Source organism: Ruditapes philippinarum, unplaced genomic scaffold, assembly GCF_026571515.1.
Source record: "Ruditapes philippinarum isolate M1 unplaced genomic scaffold, ASM2657151v2 ctg4943_1_1_1_1, whole genome shotgun sequence".
In the NCBI taxonomy this organism is placed as follows: domain Eukaryota; kingdom Metazoa; phylum Mollusca; class Bivalvia; order Venerida; family Veneridae; genus Ruditapes; species Ruditapes philippinarum.
This window is the reverse complement of record NW_026860483.1, coordinates 107,509-132,501: the sequence shown is the minus strand read 5'-3', so window position 1 is coordinate 132,501 and position 24,993 is coordinate 107,509. Positions and strand designations below refer to the sequence as shown.

Here is a 24,993-nt window from a genome sequence, read left to right as displayed (position 1 = left end):
TATACGCCAATTAAGTAAAAACATAACAATTATGTTAAGGGAAAGGTCAACATGCAGCTGCTTTATTAGTATACTTCATTGTGTTAGCTTTGTTTAGTGTTTAATTATACAAGTAACATTAACATTCAGCACGATATGTTACCATGGCAACACGGTTGTAAAACAATATTCTTAATTGGTTTTGTTAAAATAACGACATTTTCGTTTCAGAATTTTTATAATTTTTTTCCTTTACCTTTCTTTATTTTTTAATGATACGCAATTGTCATTTTATAATCGTATTCTTTGATAGTTTATTATTTAAGCTGGTATTTACGATTCCATCGTTGGTCATCAATGTGAAAGGTTCAACAATTATGTCATCAATCAGACATCAATGAATATTGTTATAAAATTATCATGAATAGCTTGCATTATTTTCAATGTAATTATAAACAAAATTGTTACCAAGGAAGTTCTTGCAAAAATAAAAATAAATAGTTATTTCCGAATATTTGATAAGAATAACAAAACAGGTTCAAATGCAATTACTTGTTTACTAAAGACGGAATTCCTAAAGAACGCTAAAAACGACAAAACTGAAAATTTTGCAGGCCCTATTCATGGACGGTACTGGAAAGTGAAAGTGTCCATGCCCCCTTGGCACCTGCCGAAGTAGAAATCAACATTTAAACACGAATATGGAATCTGCCTTAGTTTTACTTTTTATACTTTTTTGGTTCTGCTTAGTGAAACAAAAACAATGCAATCAAATCAATTAATATCGTTCATAGATGTAAAGTTTTCATATACAGATTGTTAGCAAAATCATAAGTGGATTTAATGATATTCATAGATTACTTCAGCAGTCAAGGCTTCAGTATACACCGGAGTAAATTCTGATTGCTTTTTTGGTTAAGACAATATTTCGTAGAGAATTATTATTAAAGTAATAAAACCGTGCTTGCGTAGAAAAGATTATTTGCAGCACACAGGAGGATAAGTGTGACAAAATACTAGAAGTTTACTATTAGCAATATTATGTGAAAACGTAATCAGTAAAAATGTCCTAGTAATGCTGAATTCCGTCAAATGGCACTATCAATGGATGCTCTGTTTTAAGAAAACAGTAGTTACTTCCCGTAGATTATGAATCTTGATGAATAATGTTTTTGTATGTGTGTTTGTATGTTCGGTTGCTTTGTTGGTCGGTTGGCTGGTTTATGGTTCGTGGTTAGTGGGTAGGGTTGGTTTGGTGGCGGGTTGGGTTTATGCTCGGTCGGCCGGTATATCGGGTGGTGCTTGGTTAGTGTGGATTGTGTAAGTAAGTAAGTAAGTAATCAAGTAAAGTCTTTATTTACTGAGGCTACACATTTGGTTTCCCAATCTTCCATGTGGGCCTCTAAACATAACTATACATAAAATATACATAATTTACATCATGGTTCAAATAACATACATGAAGAACGAAATGCATAATATATACATGAAAACACAACAACAAAAACAATGTACATTCAAACAAAATACATATTCAAAACACAATGTATATACATACATTACTTAATACTAAATCTATGCAAGACCAAGGTACTTATGTGAAATTCCAACTGATATAGGAAGCTTGGAATTTTCCAATAGTTTCAGATTTACGAATAGAATGAGGGATATTGTTCCATAGTTTAGGGCCTGAATATGTCAGAGATTTTCTAAAAATTTCCTTTTTAGGTTGTGGCACAAATCAATCTGAATTTTTTGCTGACCTCAGATTATGCTTATGTCTTTGATGAATAAATTGAAATTTGTTTTTCATGTACTGTGGAAATGAGGCATTGTTTAGAGATTTATACATAATGACAGCTTTTTTGTATCTTATTCTTTCATCAAATTTTATCCAATTTAATTCATTAAATAACTCAGCAGATGAAGCATCGTAGCTTTTGTCAAGAATGATTCTTGCAACTCTTTTCTCAAATTTTATGATATCAAAAATCTGTTCATTGTTACAATTCCCCAAGACTGTACAACAATAATCTAAATGTGGTAAGATATAAGCATTAAAGAACAGTTTTCTTGCATTTACATCAAGGTAATGTTTAATTCGGAGAAGAAGATACAGCTGTGTATTGCATTTTTAATGTCTTGTCTACTTGAGTTTTCCACTTAAGATTATTGTCAACATGAATACCTAGTAACTTTTCTGTCTCAGAAAATTCAATTTCATGTTCTTGCAGATGTAATGGTTGTAATTGTTGTTTATTTCTATTGGATGACAGGTTCATTGCTTTTGTTTTCTGGGCATTTAGCATCATTGCATTTTGTTTGCACCATAGATTAACATTGTCAAGGTCAGTTTAAAGTTTATTATGTAAATCTTGTATAGAGAGACCTGATGCTGTGAGAGTAGTGTCATCAGCAAAAAGATCTGCCTCTGAGGTTTTCAAATGGAGTTGTAGATCATTTATGTATATGATGAAAAGCAGAGGTCCAAGGACAGATCCTTGAGGTACCCATGATATGATTGTTGCTGATTTTGATAGGTTGCTAGATACAGTGACCTTCTGTGTTCTATTTTCAAGATATGATGTAAACCAGGTAATTGCACCAGAAGAAATATGATAGTAATGAAGTTTTTGGATGAGTAACTTATGATAACAAATGCCTTTGACAAGTCAAGAAAGATTGAGCCAATTAGTTTTCCATCATTTATTGCCTTGATCCAATTGTCAACAATATTGTCAATGCAGTTTCGAATGAATGTTTTGTTCTAAATCCTGATTGGGTGTTGAAAATGAAATTATACAATTCTAGGAATTGTTTTAAATGATAGACACATGTTTTTCAAATATTTTAGAAAGTAGTGGAAGAACAGATATAGGTCTATAATTATTCTTATCTGATTCGGTTCATTTTTGAAGAATGGTGTGACCGTAGACTGTTTTAATTTTTCAGAATTTACCTGTTGTGATACTCATATTGATAATAGTAGAAATTGGTCTACATATAACAGGGGATGCAGTTTTTAGAAATTTAGCACTAATGCCATCAAGTCCAGTAGCCTTTGTAACATCAAGAGAATCTAATGCTTGTTTGACTTGGCTTGGATCTATAGGTGGAATATCAAATTTTGGTGTATTTTGGCCAATTTTGCAGTTTAACATTTCTTTGAGTATGTATTCATTTGCACTTGTTAGTTTTGTAATATTTTCTGCGTTTTTTAATAAATTTGAATAAAATGTATCAAATATTTCTGCTGTCTGTTTAGGGTCATAGACTGGATTTCCACTGTCGTCATTAATGTAATTAGTTTAGTGGTTTTCAGCTTTTCCATTTTCTTTGAATTCCTAATCAGTTACAAATTATTTATCATTTAATGATTAACGTGTCGTTGCCCTGTCCTTTTTATGTTTTGGGTCCGCCTGGGCTCCTTGCCATTAGTTCTTGTTGCTGGGTCATATGGGGGTTGCGTTCATTGAACGCCGCCTTTCCTTGTTGATCTTGTTCATCATATTTTAGATTTTCCATAGCTTTTTAGGATTTTTGTAGTTTGAAGATATCTCTTGATTAAAGAATTCTTTTTTATTGATCTGTGAGAAAGCACCTTGACTTGCGATCTCCAGTATTTAAGTTCCTCAATGTTATTTCTCTTTTTTGCAAAATCTCGTTCTTTTATAGCATTAGCTATTTCATCTGTGAACCATCCATTTTGGTTTTTGCGTTTTACCCTTTTTTGTTTATATGGAGCATGTAAATCTAAAACTTTTAGAAATAAATCGTAGAAAGTGTCAAGGGCATCATCAGGTTCTGTAAAAACATCAATTAATGACCATGGTTGATTTGATAAGTCAACTAAAAAGTTTTCTTAGAAAGTGTCAAGGGCATCATCAGGTTCTGTAAAAACATCAATTAATGACCATGGTTGATTTGATAAGTCAACTAAAAAGTTTTCTGCATTGAATTTTTTTTAAATACCTGTAGTTTATAGTTATATGTAATGGGCCTTTTTTGATTTTTGCATTAGTTTTCCTTGTAAAACAAATAGGGTAGTGGTCACTTATAGACATTACTGGAACAGCTGTGTAGCTTATATTCTGTGGATGATTGGTGTATATGTGGTCTATAATCGAAGACGTTGTTTGTGTGACTCTAGTGGGTTGTGTTATAAGTTGTTGTAAGTTGAAAGTATTGATTATATTTTCCATTTAGAATTAAGTGGGCTTAAATTTATAAAATTGAAGTTAAAGTCTCCTAAAAGAATAATTTCTTTATTTTCAACATAAAGTGTATCTAAAATAGTTTCAATCTGGTCATTCCAAGAAGCTGGCGATGATGGGGCCTATAAATGTATCCTACAATAAAGGGTTTTTGTTTGTCAAGCTTCATTTCTACCCATATAGCCTCAATATCACTAGAATCAAGATCAGCTCTTAGTTCACATGGTAGGTTTGACTTTATATATAAAGCTATCCCACCCCCATTAGACTCCCTATCACGTCTGAAAAGTTGATAATTATTCAAATGGATTTCATTGCTTGAAAGTTTGTCACTAAGGAAAGTTTCTTGCAGTCCTAGTATGTCAATATTTGGAAATTTATTAATTAAGAACTGAATTTCACTAAACTTTGGATAAAGATAATGTATGTTCAGATGCATAAAGTTAATGCCATTTCTGTCAAATTTTACGTCTTTAAGCATCAAATCAGATTGTGGTGAATCGCTATCGACATCTGATTGGTTGGCATTTGGATCTGTGTAATTATCTTTTTTTTTCAGTACTGTTCCTTTTCATATTGATATTATCTACATTATATACACTGTATTGAATATTATTTGATACAATTTCATGTGTAGTATTATCACTTTCTTTGAAATATTTGACAGTGTCAGCTACCACTTTGGATGCATCCAGGGATTCCATGGCCAATATCTTGGTGTTGCTGGAAAGCCCCTGTTTCGTGTATTGTAATTTCGGTTTGGATCCAGTTTCTGGTAATGTTGAGCCTCCTGAAAATTTACGGGTTTTTGTGGAGAGTTCTGTTGCAATCCAAGGGATGTGCGTATAGCTTTGTTAAGTTGTTTCCCTAATACAATTGATCCTTCAATGTTAAGATGGACTTCATCATAGAAGAGAGTTTGGTTCACTTTTCCATCCGTTATCATTTTACTGTCATTGTCAATAAATATGAACCCTTTTTCTGTACACATGTTTTTCAGAAGGTTATTGGTGACAGATATGTTTTCAGTAGACAAAAGGTCTCTTTTCTTTGGTTGAACTGACGAAATCATTACTTTTGCCTTTGAGTTGATTCCTTGAAGTGCATAAGTAAGATTAAGAGGAAACTCCTAACAGATATCAGTTTGTTTGTCTGCATTTGATATATTGTTTATACCAGCATGTATGATGACTATATTCATGTTTATTTTCATGAAAAATTTGGAAATGTATTTACAAGCAAATTGTGTTGGCTGGTTGGTATCACAGATATTTTTCAGGGATAACTAGCCAGTAATAATCTTATTTCGACGCAAATGACAGACTAATAATCCCAAATACAAATGGCCATTAGACTCAACAGATACGGAGAAACTTCGCCATCGATTCATTTTCAAATGATGATTTACTGTGTATGCCTTTTGTTGTTGTGTTTCAATGGTATTGATTTAATGAAATGAATTATAAATGTAATACCCGAGGTCACATAGATTATACTTACCTTGATTTTTAATGTAAAATCCACATCCTGTTTAATATATCAATTTATTCTTTTGCAATCAATGTTTATTGACAGTATTATTTAATGAGGATGATGTGAGTTTCTCATCATACCTAATTCAACATACAGAGGCTGTCATTTTCATATTGTGACTTATTTCTTGAACTGGAACTTGTAATGTCAGTCTAATACGTAACACAACAGTTTTCGCGATAGAAGTAAACATAACTGTCTTTTTTTCTGACAACAGAATATTATATGTTGTAATGTTGATTGTATTGATAATGAAATCCTAGAAGTGTCTTACCATAAACTGAAACCACTTCAATTAGCACGTAACCTCTCATTTTTAATGTTTTGAATATTGCACCTGTCTTTCAGGCGGCCATTTTTTACTATTTTTTTATAAACACGACGAGCACACGCATAGCAACGCTGGGCTGGATGCTGTACTTTATAATATAGCAGCACGCCTCCAGATTCATGTTTATTTTCATGAAAAATTTGGAAATGTATTTAAAAGTAAAATATTGTAAGGTGAACAAGTAAAGTAATTAACATATTGCAATCGGCACTTACAATCCAAGAAAATTAACAAAATGTGGTCAACATATGCAAAAACAGTCCGTTAGTAACGCAGTAGACATATGGTGATATGATACAGCACAATCAGTGTTAAACGGCACAAAACATGTGAAATATAACTTGGATCATGAATGTTTATACCTTTCTCAAAATTTTAGTATATTTTTCTTAAAATTGATTTTCTTGAAATATTTTGGCCCATCTGGAGGCATGCAGCTTTAAACTTCATTATTTAAGATGTATCATTGTATTCCTGTTTTAAAAACGTAAAGTTGAGCTGTATTGTATTGTTTTATAGGTGTACAGTAAATTTTATTAATCAGGAACTTTTCTTCACCCAACAAAATTTATGGGGCCTCACAAAAAACTGCGAAGTGACTTTCCCCAAGAAAAAAACTAGGGAGGGTTCCTGCTACAAACAAAGTCTGTGGACCCCACAAATATCCGTGGAGCGTTCTTCCGAGAAAGTTGTGAACAGTGTGGCGACTGTGGTAATACATAGCGCGTCTGCATTCATTCGGGGTCTTCCGACTTCTCTCATGCACATCGAATTAAGATAGTTCACTACAATTTGATACGTTAAAATATTTGACTGAATTTTAGAAGGTGAGCATTAAAGTTTTTGACGAAACCTAGTAAATTTCTTCTTATAATTTAACTAAATATAAATCTTCGCTGTAATGCATCTACACGTACTATTTTCTTTATATTTATTTTTTCTTGGAAATTGACAGATTCGCGCCATTTTTGTGGTTCCGCAGCGACTGTCCAATTCTATTCTTAAAATGTTGAAATTTACTGATTTTATTTTCGTCTTCTTTTATCTATGTGTTCAAAAAATCGATTGTGAAATAATAATTAACTTACAATAAATTTACTGACTCTAAAAATATTGTTATTATTATATTTAAAGTGTTTCCCCTTTTATATGGGGTGTGTAACTTGAACATTGCATTACCGTTCATGAAAGGCTCAAACCTGAAAACGCGATGGCACGATAATGAAAACACAATGGCACGATGATGAAAACGCGATGGTAAGACGGTGAAAGCGCGATGACACGATGGTGAAAACGCGATGGTACGATGGTGAAAGCGCGATGGTACGATGGTGAAAACGCGATGGTACGATGGCTTACGCGATGGCACGATGGTGAAAGCATCGTGGTACGATGGTGAAAGCGCGATGGTACGATGGTAAAAACGCGATGGTACGATGGTTAAAACACGATGGCGCGATGGTATGATGGTAAAAATGCGATGGTACGATGGTAAAATCACGATGTTACGATGGTGGAAACGCGATGTAACATCGCGTTTTTACTATCGTACTATCGCGTCATTGCGATTTCACCATCGTACCATTGCGTTTTCGTCATCGTACTATCTTGTTTTCACCATCGTACCATCGTGTCATCGCGTTTTCACCATCGGGCAGCGCGGTAACAGACTAATTAAAATTCACGAATGTCCAAACGGAACACCGTTAAGTTCCGCTATTCCTTAAAGTGTTAAAATCAGGGTAAGTGAACTGTATAAAATGGTTATACTTTCATTTCAGTTTCATCTCTTGTACTGTTTGAGAAATATTTATCATCGTTTCAAAAAATGTTATTAAGCCAAATAAAACAAATAAAAAGAATATTTGAATAAAAAACTAAAACGTCAAAACCCCAAAAGTTTTAAATAGACTCGTTTTTCGATGGGAAATATTCATAAATTTTAAAAATACTCCCAAAAACCCCTGGGCAGGAGCGAGTAGATCCAGAAATTTCAAATAGACAGTAAACCTTTAAAATTGTTAAATTTTCGTGAAACCTTAAAAAAAATTGAACCCGAAAAATTCCCAAGATTTTTTGTCTTTCGTAGGGGTTTGGAGTCATACTTTTTATGTGTGCGACATTGTTCTCCCTTTTCAAAGGAAAGGTGTATAAAAACCCTAAAATGAGTTTGGGAACCATAGCAAAAATACGTGGTTTTTTTGAGTAGAGTTTCAGAGGGAAATTTTTTTTAATTCAAACCAGTTAAAAATACAGTTCTTTGGTAATACGTATTTTTTGTGTTACATTTAAAGCTGCCTGCGCCAAATCACGATCTATCGAAAAATGAAGAAACCAAGCTTGAGTCAAATATTCTTTCATTCAGATCACACCTTAGTTATTTCCTTATTATGAGTTACCGGGTATTTCAGAAATATATATTTAAAAAAATATATAAAATGAACACAAATTTAAACTCCCAATGCATTTTAGGAATTGCCGTCATAAGACTAATTAAAAGGAGAGGTAACCACTTGCCCCTCACCTCTGTGGCTTCAAATCCCGACAGGGACTTTGGATTCTTTCATGTGAGGAAGCTATCCAGCTAGCTTACGGAACGTCAGTGGTTCTACTCAGGTACCCGTTCGTGCCTGAAATAATGCACGGAGGGACACCTGAGGTCTTCCTCCACCAGTAAAGCTTGAACGTCGCGATATGATCTTTACTGTGTTGATGTGACGTAAAACCCAAAACAAACAAACAAACAAAAAAGAGGTAAATACGAGTATTCATAACTTTCCAGCATTATTTAATAAAATAAGAGCTGATGAGAATATGACACCATCAAAACTAAAAACAAAACTCAAACCATTCTTGAAAACGCGTTAAACACGCATGTATCAGTAGTTGACATAATCTGTTATGTCAAATTTTACAAACGTGTATCATGGTCAGATGTTGATGTTTACTTTACTACCACTCTTTTGTACAGCAAAATTTGAATAAGAATGAAATTAATTTCACGCTTGAGAAATTAAATAAGTTCTTACGATACAAATTACTTTTAAATCATCGAGGTAATTTGAATTTCAAACATCAAAGGACTTATTATAAAAGCAGTAAAATGAGCATTTTACTAAAAATGATCATCCCTTTCCATGATTACTGTAATTCAATGAATATGACAACATACAAAACCAACATAATTCTCAATCTTCAGTCAATATAAATGGAAAATTGTAAACAAACAAAAACTGTACGAATCGCATTTAATTTAATACATACAACAAAAAATCTGGAAACAAAGTGATTTCTCGGAAACATTAAACGCATGAAGTCACGTGTAACGAAAATGCAAATTGCACAAGTTGTGTTATCTCATAACAAGAGCTGCATTTCACTGGATTCAGTTTGATAGCAAGAAAGTAAGTTTCTTCATAATTTACAGAAATTTATATTTGACTTTCTATTCAGGCGTTATACGAATATAGTTTTCGTAATGTCATATTATAACTGTAATATCTATATACTTCTAACTAATATGAGTGTACCGTGTACATTTTGTGGAGTTATATTTCAATTATTTCATGTCTCTCTTCGTTCACTGATTGGTTTGCATACCAATAATAGTATAGCATAATTTTCTATGTTACATACATTACAATAATTGATACGAATGTTTTTCTTTAATAATAAGACGTGCAAGTATACACAGATGTCTTCCTTCAAATACTGTAATCTTATTGTATGTTATAGGTATTGAAACAAACAAAAATATTTGTTGTAAATACGAAACAGTGTCACAAAGTCTTTGATATAATTCAAATTTTGTTTTATATGAGACAATTTTTAACAATGCTTGCAATATTTGAAGTAAATTTGAACAAGCTTTAAGCTAGCTATGCATCTCATTCTGATTTAATTTGAATTCAGGGAGATAGTAAAATGATTGATGGTTATTCTATGGTCTACTCATATTTATAGAACATCTTTTTGTTCCAGATAGATACAACAGGTCAAAAATGAGTACACCTTTTCCTATCATAGATCTGAGCAAAATAGGCCTACAGAGGAAGCTCAGTGATATAGACAGACATGCCCTTGAAACTGTAGCAGACCAACTTAAAAATAGTTTTTGCAAATTCGGGGCGTGTTACGTCACAAACCATGGCATTGAGTATGAAGAAAAATACGTGAAAAGCTTTGAAAAATTCTACAAACAGCCACTTGAGGTGAAGACACAACATCTTCGCGGAACGCGGCGTGATTTTGGTTATTCACCAATAGGGCAGGAAAAAGTAAACCTTGAGAGACCTGGAGACCTAAAAGAGTGTTTCAATTACCAGCCGGCAGACGATCCGAATGATTGGAAGAACAACGACTTTCCGTCTGCGTGTAGAGAAATGTTTAATGACTGTGAGATACTAGGATACCGTGTGCTTGATGCACTTTCCATAGCGCTTGGTCAAAACCAAACATTTCTAAGAGAAGGGCACAGAAAGATTGGTACACTTGAAAACCCTACAACGTTAAGAACGATATACTATCCTCCAATCACGACAATAGATTTAGGACTTAGTCAATTTCGTTTTGGTGAGCATTCAGATTACGGAACAATATCATTTGTGTTTCAAGATGACGCCGGCGGACTGGAGATCAATGTCAAAGATAAAGGCTTTGTACAGGCAATACCAGTTCCACGGACCCTTCTTTTAATTGCGGCTGATTTACTACAGCGTTGGACTGAAGACAGCATCCCTGCTTTGGTACATAGGGTGGTGATTCCAGAAGAAGAAGAAATGAAAAGGAAGCCTCGGCGATCGGCTATTTTCTTTATATTACCAGATTTTGATTTCTTGGTGAGTCCTATGTATGGATCAACGAAGTATACACCAATCACGTGCTTGGAATATTTACAACCGAAAGCGGAGGCCCTTGCAGGCGTTAAATACTAGGAATGCTTATTGCTCAACTGTATTTTAATTGAAAGAAATAGTTTCCAAATTTAACACCGCCTTGTAAACTATTAGATAATACAGTTGTTTTTGTATAATATTATTAAATCAAAATGGCCACGCTTGTAATCCAGATACGTCTAGATGCATTCATACCTTTTTCAATCATCTTACTTATCAAATAACAACGTATGGACAGATATATTGCATTATCTATGCTCATTTAAAAATGATTTCGACGAAAAATTATTTTGATTTTTGCTGTTATTCACATAAACGAAGTTGTTAGTAAAACCGTGTATACATATACATGTATACAGAAATATCATTTCAATCGGAAGATTAGCATGTTAACTGCTATTATCTATAATGATAGACTAATCCATAATAAGTTATTATAATAAGGCAAATTTACCGGATATATCGTGCTTTCTGCTTATGTAGTTGCTTATGTAGACTAAGATAACAAAATGCTCATTGTAGCAGAGTCATTGTGGTTTTGGTTTGTAAATAGACAGATTGTTTGGGTTTATGTATCGGAGATATCGGTTGTTAAATCGGCAGTAAGACTTCAGGACTAATAGTGAAGTTTAATCATGGAAGAATTTTGTGTATAACAATCAACTAAACATTGTTTAAATACATACATGAATTACTAAATCTTAAGTAACATAAATTTTTTAAATACATGAAAAATCGGGGCTGTTATACAAATTACATGAACGCTCTATGTTTTGAAATTATCGCGGTTGATGTAAACATATATTTTTCTAGACTATAGAGATATAAAGATATTTCTCTGTTAATTCGATTTCTTTATGCTCTTCCATTATTATTGTGGCGGCTATTTGTATATAGACTTTTTTGTTCTTTTAATGTATACACTCTATATGTCGGGATTATTGTTGCTATTATCTTCTTTAAAACTTATTTATACTTGTACACTCTATAAACAGGAACGAAATAAATAGTAAGTGCAACATATGTTCGTTCATGTATATTCACTTATTCCATGATGTCCAACAGTCATATGAAAGTCTAGAATGTTCATCTTATAAAATTTTCATGCGTGTAGGTATAAATGTATATATATATATATTTTATTTTTTTTGATACAATGGCAAATTTGGACAAATCTCAGTACAACTAACCGTTGGTTTGTGTGACCTAACGAGAGTAGTTTTAATGTTTGTTTTTATGACAATAATCAAAATGGCAAGTTTTTGCTTTTTGTTTGTGTTTTGCTCTACAAGGAGAAATAAGAAAAACGTATTACAAGCATGCCCAGTTAGTCATGTAAATTCATATTACGTCATTTTTTCAGAGATATCGCGATGCAAATTTGTCAACAGTTAAAAGATATTCAGAGGAACATCTTGATCATGACAATAAAACTCATAGAAATATTCAAAACCAAATAAATGCGAATCTGGATTAAAAATTTCATATAAAAGGCTTTTTAAACTACGTATCAGATTTCCAATATTTCGTTTATGTCTTTCGTATGTTCTTTTTCACTTTAATGTAAAATTATCTAAGGACAACTCGGTCACACATATTTGAATGTTTTTGATGTACTTTTACCAAGGTCAGTTGAAATTTACTGCGCAGTGCATTTCATGTTCATGGTTATTTGCATGCACGCATTAAAATAAAGATAGAACATTGATAAATGATCTAGTCTTCACATGTTCAGGGAAAATTGACATTTTATATAACCCGAGTACATTAATCATATCAACGCATGTTTAAGTTTTTGTATTGTGATTATATTATGTAACTATCTAGAATCAAATATGAATACAAGAGCAGACAGAGGAGACAGCACGCTCGACTTTTTACACACTAGACGTAGTGAAGAAAGACCAAACTATTAACAAATCAATAATGATAGGATATTAATGTATTTCTATATCAGTATCAAGAAAACACTCAAATGTTCAACTTTTTTACCATATAATATACATGTGACCATGTCAGAAGTTTCTATATTGTAATGAAATAGACATCAAAGATAAACCTAAAGACATTCCTTTCAGTTCAAGAGCAAAACGTACATGAATATAACAACTTTAAGTACAATTTAAAATTATAAGATCAAATAGGAAATACCGCTTGAAATAAAGATACTAGAGCTACAAATCTTGTCATAAATGATGTAAATTATGACAAAAACATGTATCTTAAGTCTGTAGTTACAAACGATTATCATCTGGAGATCAATGTCAAAGATAAGGGCTTTGTACAGGCAATACCAGTTCCGGGGACCCTTCTCTTAATTGCGTGTGATTTACTACAGCGTTGGACTGAAGACAGCGTCCCTTCTGTGGTACATAGGGTGCTGATTCCGGAAGAAGAACAAAAGAAAAGGAAGCCTCGGTAATCGTCTGTCTTCTTTATAGTACCAGATCTTGATTTCTTGGTGAGGCCTATGTATGGATCAACGAAGTATACACCAATCACGTGCTTGGAATATTTACAACCGAAAATGGAGGCCCTTGCAGGCATTAAATATTAGGAATGGAATGCCTATTGATCAACTGTATTTAAATTGAAAGAACTAGTACCCAAACTTTAGAGCGCCTATTAAAATTTTTGATAATACAGTTTTTTATAATATTATTAAATGTTAATGGCTATTTATTCATTTTCATGCTTGTAATCTAGTTATGCGTTAATACTTTTTATAATCACCTTACTTTATTCAAATGCTAACATGTGAGCCACTGATATTGCACTGATATATTTTCTTTACTTAAGCTCATTCGACGTTAAATTAATTTGATAATTGTTTATTGATTCATGGCTGTTATTCACATAAACGAAGTTGTAAGTAATACCATGGTAACATATATACAGATAAATCATTTCAATCAGAAGATTAGAATATTAACTGCTATAATATATAAAGATAGACTTATCCAGATTTATATCGTGATTCTTGTATATGTTGACTCAGATGAAAATATGGTATTTGTAGCTATTGTGGTTTTGGTTTGTAAATAGACAGATTGTTTGGGTTTATGTATCGGGGATATCAGTTGTTACATCGACATTGAGAGTACAGGATTAAAGGGAAGTTTCATCATCATATGAGAAGAGTTTTATTATGACAATCAACTAAGCACTGTATAAATATATGGATGAATTACTAAATCTAACTAAATCTAATTTAACATAAATGTTCAATATACATAAATAATCGTGGCTGTTATATACTTTACTTGTATCTTAAAGCAACATGAACGCTCTATGTTTTAGAAGAATCACAGCTTATGTTTGTAAACATATTGCGTTCACTATGTTCTTCTATAAGTATTGTGGCTGTAATTTGTATATAGACATTTTCTCTTTTAATATCTATGTAATAGAAAAAGCATCGAAACACGAGCCTATCTTATTTGTACGAGAGGGCGTAGCCCCCGAGTACCAATCAGAATGCCGGGAGACTTGATGTTCTTTCTCTTTTGTATCAAAGTAAAAGATAAAAACATGTTTCCTGTTGTCACAATATGAAACCATAGAAATCGGTACCACTGTGCATTATATGTATACTATTTAACTCTGACACATTTTCAACAGAAACCCGACTATGATAAAACCTCTATATACCGGAATTATCGTTGCGTTTATCTTCTTTAAAACTTATTAACACTTGTACCCTCTATGAACAGGATTGAAATTAATGGTATTAGCAACATATTTCGTTCATGTATATTCACTTATTCCACGTTGTCCTACAGTCATAATTATGATAATCTATAATGGTCATCTTATTACATTTTCATCCGTGTAGGTTTGTATGTAAAATCTAAATTTTAATTTTGATAAAATGGGATATTTTGACAAGTCAACACAACTTAATGTTGGTTTGTGTGGCCTAACGAGAGTAGATCTTTAATATTTGTTTTATAACTATAATAAAATGGCAAGTTTTTGCTTTTTATCCGTGCTTTTGTTCTGGTACAAAATAAGATATACGAATTACAAACATGCACAAGGTCATTTTTTCAGATCTGTCGCAATGCAAATGTGTCGACAGTTAAAAGATATTCAGAGGAACATCTGGTTCATGAAATAAAACTCAAATAAATGCGAACCTAGATTAGAATTATAATATATTAGGTTTTTAAAACTAAGTATCAGATTTCCAATATTTCGTTTATTTCTTACGTATATTCTTTTTACTTTAATGTAAAATTATCTAACGACAACCCGCTCACACATATTTGAATGTTTTGCATGTACTTTTACCAAGGACAGTTGAAATTTACTGCGCTGTGCATTTCATGTTAATGCTTATTTGCATGCACATATTAAAGCATTGATAAATGATCTAGTCTACACATGTTAAGGGGGGAGGCCGTTTAGCGGCCCGAGTTCATTTAACATATACATATATTTCTGCGTCGGTAACAGGAAAGCACTCAAATGTTTAACTTTTGTGTACCACATGATATGCATATGACCATGTGAATAAAAATTAATCAAAAATTTCTATATTCGAATGGAAAAGACAACAACTTGAAATCTAAACTCATTCCTTTCAGTAACAAAAATGAGAAGAGCAAAAGTATCTAACAATTTTAAGTACAATTTAAATCATAAGATCAAAGAGGAAATACAGATGCTAGAGCTACGAAGCTTGTCATAAATAATGTAAATTATGACAAAGAAAAAGTATATTAAGTCTTAAGTAGATACCATTTATAATATCAAAGATAATAGTTTAGTGTATATAACAAATTCCGTATAGATTCCCAGAGATAAATCATATATTTGAAGTGTGAATTAAAACATTGAAGAAATGAAGAAATTACAAAAAAGGAAAATTCTAACTGTAACTTAAAATCTTGAAATGTTGACGCTGGAGTTTGATTGTTTTGTTATAAAACTGACCAATCGAAATGAATGGTATGATTACATTGAGATAGGCAAGTTTCTAGCGTGCACCACTATTTATTAACACCTGCTTTAAAAATTTCCGAGATCGATAATGGTTACGGGGGAGCAGTCAATGGATAAACACGATTTAATGGATTGACTAGAGGACTTGGCGTCGTCAAATTTAGCCTCAATGGAAGAAAGGGTTTTATAAAGTCAAAAAACAATTTCTGATAATAAAATAAGCAAAATTTAGCAGGATATTTTGCAAAATGACAATAACGTTTTCAAGCAGAAAAAAAGTGAAGACCAATTTAAGACCAACGTTAAGGTCAGCAATGCATTGAAGGAGACGGCCTCAAAGTCCAATAAAATGGACTTGTCCGGAGCGTCAGAATGCATTTCCAAAAAACTCATTCGCATAGCAGACACATCGGAGTTGGTTTGGTCAGTAGTCAAGGAATACCAAAGCAACCCACTTGCTTCGGACTCCAAAGACGATAAAAAAATAGCTCGTGCTGAAGCCATAGCCAACAGAAAATGGAATAGTAAACGTCCATTTTCCGATTTCAAGAGATTTTTCACCTTACGATCGTACAGCGTCAGTGGAGACGCAGCCACAGAAGTCAGTCGCAGCTTCGACATATCAACAGTCACAACCAGCAGGTCAACCCGACCAGGTGTATGTTTCGCATGTGGCAAGCCAGGGCATTGGAAATACGAGCGTAGAAGTATAAGTGCTGACAAAACGAATGAAACGATAAGTAGTTTTTCTGTTCTTGATTGTAATAAGAGCATATGCAAAGACAGATAGATTATTTTTAGAAGAGAAATTGATTTCTAAAAATAGCATTGGTTTTTCCAAAATATAGACGACAGCGCGTCGGCAGTTGGTCGATTGAAAAAATGTAAAAATGAGTGGGAAAATATCAGAATTGATGTTTATATAAGAACCGAAATTACTCAAGGGTATAAGTTGTCTTTCAAAACATTACCTAATAATTGCATATTGAAAAATAACATGTCTGCTAGGGAAAATCCGGAATTTGTTAAGGAGGAGATTAAAAAGTCATTGAATAAAGGTTGTATTTCTAAATTAATTATATTCCTGCCGATTTGTTGGAAAACCCAGGTTAGTTTTAAACTGTCGGCATATAAATCCACATTTGATTAAATTCAAATTTAAATATGAAGATGTTTCAGTGGCTTCAAAAATTTTCAAAACAGGAGATTTTGTTTTTACATTTGATTTGAAGTCTGCTTATCACATAATAGAAATATTTAAGGATCAAAGAGAATATTTGGGTTTTTCTTCGGAAGATGAAGGAAAAAGACATTTTGACATATAATAATGTGCTCCCATTTGGAATATCATTTTTTTTTCATTTTTCATTTTTTTAATTAATGAGAATACCATTACGACACGTGCGTTTAATGGGCCAAAAGTTAGTAATGATTTGGATGACGGTATGGGCGGACACAATGATTTTAGCGTTGCAAAATCTTTTAGTATCTACGTACATGAGTTGTTCTTAAACTTGGTTTTTTGGTAGCAGAATAAAAAAGCAATTGGATTCCAGCATAAAGGTCAGTTTGGCTCGGTTATTGCTGGGAAATGTTAACAGGCACACCGCATGCTATCGATGGAAGAATCTGTAGGTTAGAAAGCAAGCACGATCGAGTCTTTGTTTTTTTAAACAAATAAAGATAAGTCCTCGTTTTCTAGCATCCGTAATTGTTCAAATCGTGCCTTTTCAAAATGCACTAGGAAAGATAGTATTTTTCAAAACAAGGTGTCTTTATCGCTGTTTAGAATCCAGAATTAATTGAGGTTCATGTGTATTTGTTGAGAAAAACGCTCAAAGTGAGTTGCGCTTTTTGAGGCAAAATGTAAGAATTTTGAATGAAAATGGGACAGAAATAAATACAGAATTGACATGTGATTTTGAGTGTTTTTCTGATGCCTCGTATACCGGGTACAAAGGCTTTGTTGCCCTTTGTGCGGGCGCCGTAATTGAAGGCAGTGAGGTACTGGGTAATTGGCGCTATATAGAAGTTGCACAAAGCTCCGAATAGAGAAAAATTTAGGCAGTAGAAAGGGTTATGAAAAGTAACGCAAAACTTTTAAAAAAAAAAAGAATGTCAAAGTTTATTGTGATAATAAGAATGTTGTTTCAATTTTACAGAAAGGTAGCAGGAAACAAAATTTGCATGAAGTTTCAGAAAACGTTCGGTCTTTTTGTGACAAAAATAGCATATGTCTTTTTTCAGAATGGATACCCCGAGAAAATAATTTTGTAGCAGACGAGTTTAGTCGTATGTATGACAATGATGACTGGAGCATTCAAACATGGGGTTTTTACGTGTTAGATAAAGTTTGGGGTCCATATACTATGGATAGATATTCGTCAAATATTAATGCTCATTGTAAGCATTTTAATTGTAGGTGGTGGTGTCCGGGTTGTGCAGCAGTTGATGCTTTTGGGTAAAATTGGAAAGAAGAAAAAATGGTATGTGCCGCCCCCTAGATTGGTCAGCAAAGTTTTAGACAAAATGTTCATGAGTAGGCATCTGGTACTTTAATAGTCCCATTGTGGAAGTCAGTCTCGTTTTGGCCAAAATTGTGTAATGACGACGGTAGTTTTAAAAATTGTATAGCAGAATTTAAAATGCTACCAAAGAAAGATATTATTTCATTTGGTTTTGTTAATGATGGTATATTTGGGAAAAATCCCTTGTCTGTTCAGATGCTTTCTCTTAAGATACGGCATTAAACAGGCTTATAGATTTCAGATTGGAGGTGAACAAAATCAGCATGTTATACTTATTTTTCTAGGGTAAAAATACTACAACATAAACATAACATATTTTATTATCATTTTTCAGGCATAGGATTGAAACGCAACATAACAGAACAGCTACAAGATGCCATTTGTTACGACCAAAGTATGGTTGACAGTATGTGCCAAGATTAAAAACACTAATAAAAAAATACAGCAACGCATTTCACAGATGGATGGTATATTGTTCCAGAAAGGGTTTTTTATCTTTACCTGCGCGTCCTATTTTGGTTGCACAATATTTATCTGAACTTTTAGGTACTATAAGTTCGTATCATACCGTGTCTCTAATTTTTTACGGAATAAAATGGGCACATGATTTAAACAGTTTAGAAGATCCAACAAAAAACTCATTGTGAAAAATTTATTAGAATCATCCAAGCATACAGCAAAGACAGCTACATAAAAGAAATATCCAGTGTCAACAGAACTCATTGTAGAACTTTGTGATCAATACAAAATGTCAGTTGATTTGTGCACAGTTCGAAAATTATGTATGATTGCATTGGCTTTTTCAGGTTTTTTATGCGTTTTGATGAGCTCAGTAATCTAAAATGCTCAGACATTTTTTTAAAGAAAGCTATATAAAAATTATTTTAAGAAAGATCAATATAGATTTGGTAATGAAGTTTTAATTAGTAAAGATATAACTTCAGCATGTCCGGTTAGAATGTAACAGAGGTATATAAGTTTAGGTGACAGAGATGTTTCTTCTGAAATGTTTATATTTAAGCCTGCTTTTAAATCTAAATCCGGTTTAAATTTGATTCATAAAAACAAACAGTTAAGCTACACCAGAGTAAGGGAATGTGTTTCATCACTTTTTAAGACCATCGCTCTAAACTGAAATATTGGTCTTCATTCTTTAAGAGCAGGGGGTGCTCAATAAAAATAATGTTAATGATCTGTGTTTTAAAAGACAAGGTAGGTAACTAGGTGGAAGTCTGATTTTTCAAAAGATATTTATCTAGCAGATTCATTAGAAAAACGGTTAACTATTTCTCAAAGTTTGAAAATATAATATGTTGCTTATATTTGACGTGATTTGAGAATTTTTTAGTCATGTGTAACTTAATTTTACTCACAAAGAGAAAAATTTGAACATATCATTTATTATTTTAAAAGAACATATTTTTTCATTTTCTTTTTGTTTCTTTTTCTAACTTTGAATGGTTTTAGCTATTGTGCAGCGCTACCAGGCGAAGTATATGTTAGTGTTACGTTATTTGTAGTAAAGGGGAAACTATTTTAAAATTGAAGTAGATCCATTTTCAAATTAAGAAGTAAGAATATTAGAGTAAAACTTAATAAAAAAATGAGGAAAATTCTAAACATTCTATTGCTTTTTTTATTTTTACAGAAACTCTTATGAACCTTGTCACATAGGATTTGGTTGATGACCAGGAACATTTATTTAAAATTTGAAGTTGATACTTAAAATTAAAAATGTTATAGTTAAAATATTTGACTGCACAAACACACATCTACGGATGTGTCTTAATTCAAAATCCCACCATTTTCATGAATAATTTGGGATTTTTTTTTTCTATTTTAATATGAAACATGGACGCCGACGTCGGCTTTACCAATGGTATCATTAAACAATATACAATATGGACCTATGACGAAGTTTGTAAAGCACTTTCTTTTTTATTAGATAACATTTATGTCAGGTTTGGTAATACGGTTTTCAAACAGATAATAGGCATTCCAATGGGAACTAATTGTGCCCCCCTGATAGCTGATTTATTTCTTTACTGCTATGAGAGGGATTTTATGTTAAGTCTTTCCCCTACTTCACATCAGAAAATTAAACATGCATTTAACAACACTTCCCGCTACCTAGATGATTTTCTTAACATGAATAATCCTTATTTCGATCAATTGGTTTCTAAAATATATCCGAGTGAACTTAAATTGAATAAAACTTACACTCTTTTGATGTTATTATATCTTTTTTAGATTTAAACATTTTGATCATTAACAGTACTATAGTAACTAAAATCTACGATAAAAGAGATGATTTGCTAGGGCGTGCAGGTTCCATGATAACCGCCGTATGAACACATCTGCGGATGTTTCTAAATTCACAATTTTACTATTTCATGTTTAAATGTTGAATTCTGCTTAAGCCGGTGCTAGGGAGCGTGGACGGTAACTTGCACTTTCGAGTACCGTCCATGAACAGGCTCAATCAAACCGAGCCTGCAACATTTTCAAAATTGCCGTGTTGGGCTCTCTTTAGGGATTCTGTATCTATCTATTTGATGATTTTAATGAACGCAATTTATTAATTACTAACAAACTTCTTAAACAAGGTTATCGATATCATTAATTGCGTAAATATTTTACAAAGTTTTACCATCGTAATTCAGACTTAGTTTTAAAATTTAATTCTTATTTAAAAACATTTTTACGACTAGATATTATATATAATTAGCAAGCCTGACTTCTTTGTACTTTGGTAATGGTCATTAGGCAGTAACTTTTTCTACATATTTACATAATTTTGTATGTGGTTTATTTATTTCGTCTAATGTAACCATGACCATTGTTAGAATTTCACTTGGCGGGGATTAATAATTTTACATACATTTTCGTGTCATTCAAGAACATATTGGGGCTAAGAGTGAGGTTTGGCGCGCCTAAAAAAGATAAATACAGAATCCCTAAAGAAAGCCCAACACGACAAAATTGAAAATGTTGCAGGCTCGGTTTGATTGAGCCTGTTCATGGACGATACTGGAAAGTGCAAGTTACCGTACACGCCCCCCTAGCAAAAACCGGTTTAAACTCCCCAGTGGTTTAACTTCCACTGACCGTTCCAAGGTGGTACCCCTTTGTGTTCCTTCACGTGATTTTCTTGTCTGTATTGTTACTGGATGTTTACATGTTTTGTGATGTCTGTCTTGTTGGATTGTCGTTGACGGTAGGTATTTTCTCTTTCCATCTCCCCCTCCCCTCCCTTCCATTTTTAACCCCCACACCTTTTCACCCGTACAGCCGCCCTTTTCCCTTTAATTCCCTTATGGGCCTGTTTTTGTTTATATTATTTTACATTACATGTCCCGCTCCTTTCGCCCTTGTGTTCACTCCAGGTACTTGTTTGGTGCCTTCTGGGTGTCCTGCTTGGATGTGTCCGGGGGCGGCATCCTGTGAACGTTGCCTTTGCCTTGTTGATCTTTATTCTTGTTATTCTATGGAGATGTGGTTTACAAACTTCATAAGATCATGGGTCATAGTAATTTTTCTGCCGTCTTCACTAAAATTATCAAACGGTTTATTAAAAGAGGTTATGGCCCAATTATTTTAAGGCATACCGCATGCTTGGTGTTCAACCCTTTTACAGTTGGACGCTACACTTTCCTCTTTTAATTACATCTGACGAACTAAGTGGGAGACTCTATTATGGACAGTTCTAAAAGCCCTTTAGGACTGAATTGTCTTAATGTTCGTCTTCTGTCTTCCTTCGTCGGGTCCTTGTAGGTGATTTTCTTGTTGCTCTGCCTTCCTTTAAGGCATCGAATACTTTGGTAATGGTCATTAGACTGTACCTTTTTCTACATATTTACATAAGTTTGTATGTGTTTTATTTATTTAGTCTAATGTAACCATGACTATTGTTAGAATTTCACTTGGCGGGGATTAATTTTATTTACACTTTCATGTCATAAGGAACATATTGGGGCTAAGAGTGAAGTTTGGCGCGCCTAAAACCGGTTTAAACTCCCCAGTGGTTTAACTTCCACTGACCGTTCCAAGGCGGTACCTCTCTGTGTTCCTTCACGTGTTTTTCTTGTCTGTATTGTTACTTGTTTTGAATGTTTACATGTTTTGTGATGTCTGTCTTGTTGGATTGTCGTTGACGGTAGGTATTTTCTCAACCCCCTCCCCACCTTTTCACCATTACATCCCTTATCCCTTTAATGCCCTTATGGGCCCGTTTTAGTTGATATTATTTCACATTACATGTCCTGCTCCTTACACCCTTATGTCCACTCCAGGTTCTGATGTTATTTTGTTGTGATTAATGCTTCCGAGGGATCACTTTGTTTCCAGAATTTTGTTTAGTGCCTTCTGGGTGCCATGCTTGGTTGTGTCGGGGGCCGCGTCCTGTGTACGTTGCCTTTGCCTTGTTTATCTTTATTCTTTTTTTTTTTAGTAGAGATTTTCTCGAAATGATGCGCTTTCGCATTTCATAGTTAAATTGACTGAATTATTGTGTCACTTGTACACTATGAATATCGAATAGTGATGTTAGCTTACGGAACATCGGGGGTTCTACCCATGTGCCCGCTTGTGCCTGATGTAATGGAAAAAGGTCACATGAGGTTTTTCTCCACCAATGAAAAGTCGACATATGACGTATACTGTGTTGGAGAGGCACAGTAGCATGCCTTTGAGTTTTGAGAATTGAGTACCGCTCAAGCCGGTGCTGGGGGGCGTGAGGGATGTTGAACCTATTCATTATCCCTCATGTACAGACTCAATCAAACCGAGTCTGCAATTCTTATGTAATTTTGTTGTGATTAATGCTTTCGAGGGATCACTTTGTTTCCAGATTTTTGCATGATTTTCTTTGATTTTCAGTCTAGATATTATATTTGTTTGTTTGTTTGTTTGTTTCATTTTACGCCTTTTTCCAACAGTATTTCAGTCATATAGGCGGGTAGTTTCCTAACAATCGTTCCTGGAGAGTACTAGACTACCTTCCTCCGCGCTAAACTACTTACTGGATTAGAAGTCATCGACTCTAACCCCTCGACCACGGAGGCGGTCTAGATATTATATAATTATAATTATTATTTTTATGCCGTATCACCGGTGTTCATGTCGTGGTTGTCAAAAGTAAACTCTTACATTCAACTTAAACAATTGAAAAAGTGATTGAAAGGATTGTTTCTTTTTTATGTTTTTGCGAATATACAATACAATGTATTACTGGACCACCATGGACTCCACTGATTTTTTTTGCCATGATTGGACTGAAAATATTTTTCCAGAGAAATGTACCATTTAATCCAATCTTTGTGCAAAATTTCAGATCATTCGCGCACTTCGTTTTTCGAGAATAATTATTCAAATTGTAAACAAATGACCGAAATTGAAACGCGTTTAAACGCTTTTCACTCAAAATGGGGTAAGAAAATTTCTGTTTAAAGTGCCACAGCTTATTTATGTACTAAATTTAAATGTTATGTTTTTAGGCATTTAAACCTCAGTGGAGTGTTGTTGGTTTTAAGTTCTCCTGAACAAAACGTACTTTAATGTGAGTTTTTGTTTTGGTGGCAATTTGTATGTCGCCTGTCGTTCTGGACTTTTTCTGTCAACAACATATCTTTATTATCCACCTGATTGATTTTAACCAAACATCTTTAGTTAGATACGTAGGTAGGCCACGGGAGAAGCTTAATATAGTCTTTAAAGGTATTGTCCTCCCTTATAAACGCGATTTCTAGAGCTAAGGTATTTGACACAAGAACTTTTTAAGCAACCACATTTCCAACGACAAATAATATTAAAAACAGCAAATGCCTTTCAATAATCACCCAAAAACAGATTATCAATAGCAACCAGCTACATTTAAAATTACAGATTTTGTCAGTTGACCAAGAACATTCCATACAAAGTCTTCCTTGTCATCTAGGCAGGTGAGCTATGTAAGGCTAGCGTTGACCTCTTGTTTTAAATTAAATTAGCTATTATCTTATACACCAGTAAAATGTTCCAAAACCTCCGTTCAACTACGGCGGATAGGCAGAAAAAAGGAACAAACATTTAACATTTTGCCTGTCCTCGCAAATTGTAGTTCAATTCTTGTGGGTAAGGGTTGAGAAAACTCACAACATGAGGTGGAGGAAGGAGGCTTTGAACAAGGATATAAGCTTCACAAGAGATTTCATTTTCATGCAAAGCGTCCTATGAAACCTTAGATGATAAATCATTGAACTAAATACAAGGGAATTTTGAGAGGAGGCCAGGCGCTACATTTGAAGCGCACCACAATACAATCATAGTTTATGGTGACATTTTTAAATTACAGAATAGCTGCGCAATATTACGATCCATTGACAAATTAAGAAAGCTTGAGTCAGATAATTATCTCACTCCAAAGACAAAAATATGACACCTTATTTATTTTCTTATTATGAGTCATTTCAGGACTAATTATACAATGTATATTGACTTGATTAAGGGTGTAAAAAATAACCTTGAAACAGCTTAAGGTACGGCGCACATGTGTGACATGTGTGTGTTTTTATTTATCTCGTGCGCAC

The 24,993-nt window shown here is 33.4% G+C and overlaps 1 protein-coding gene across 1 annotated transcript; it reads left to right on the top strand.

The window, feature by feature from the left end:
• The first annotated feature begins 9,213 nt into the window (after positions 1–9,213).
• Positions 9,214–14,277, top strand: LOC132760270 (uncharacterized). The gene is made up of 2 exons (XM_060752222.1): positions 9,214–9,461; positions 10,039–14,277. The coding sequence occupies exon 2, from the start codon at positions 10,059–10,061 to the stop codon at positions 10,989–10,991; it is 933 nt and encodes a 310-aa protein (XP_060608205.1). The 5' UTR covers positions 9,214–9,461; positions 10,039–10,058; the 3' UTR covers positions 10,992–14,277.
• Positions 14,278–24,993: the final 10,716 nt, after the last annotated feature.

Bases quoted from the DNA above. Each gene is read 5' to 3' on its own strand.
- LOC132760270 (XM_060752222.1), top strand. From the start codon at position 10,059: ATGAGTACACCTTTTCCTATCATAGATCTGAGCAAAATAGGCCTACAG.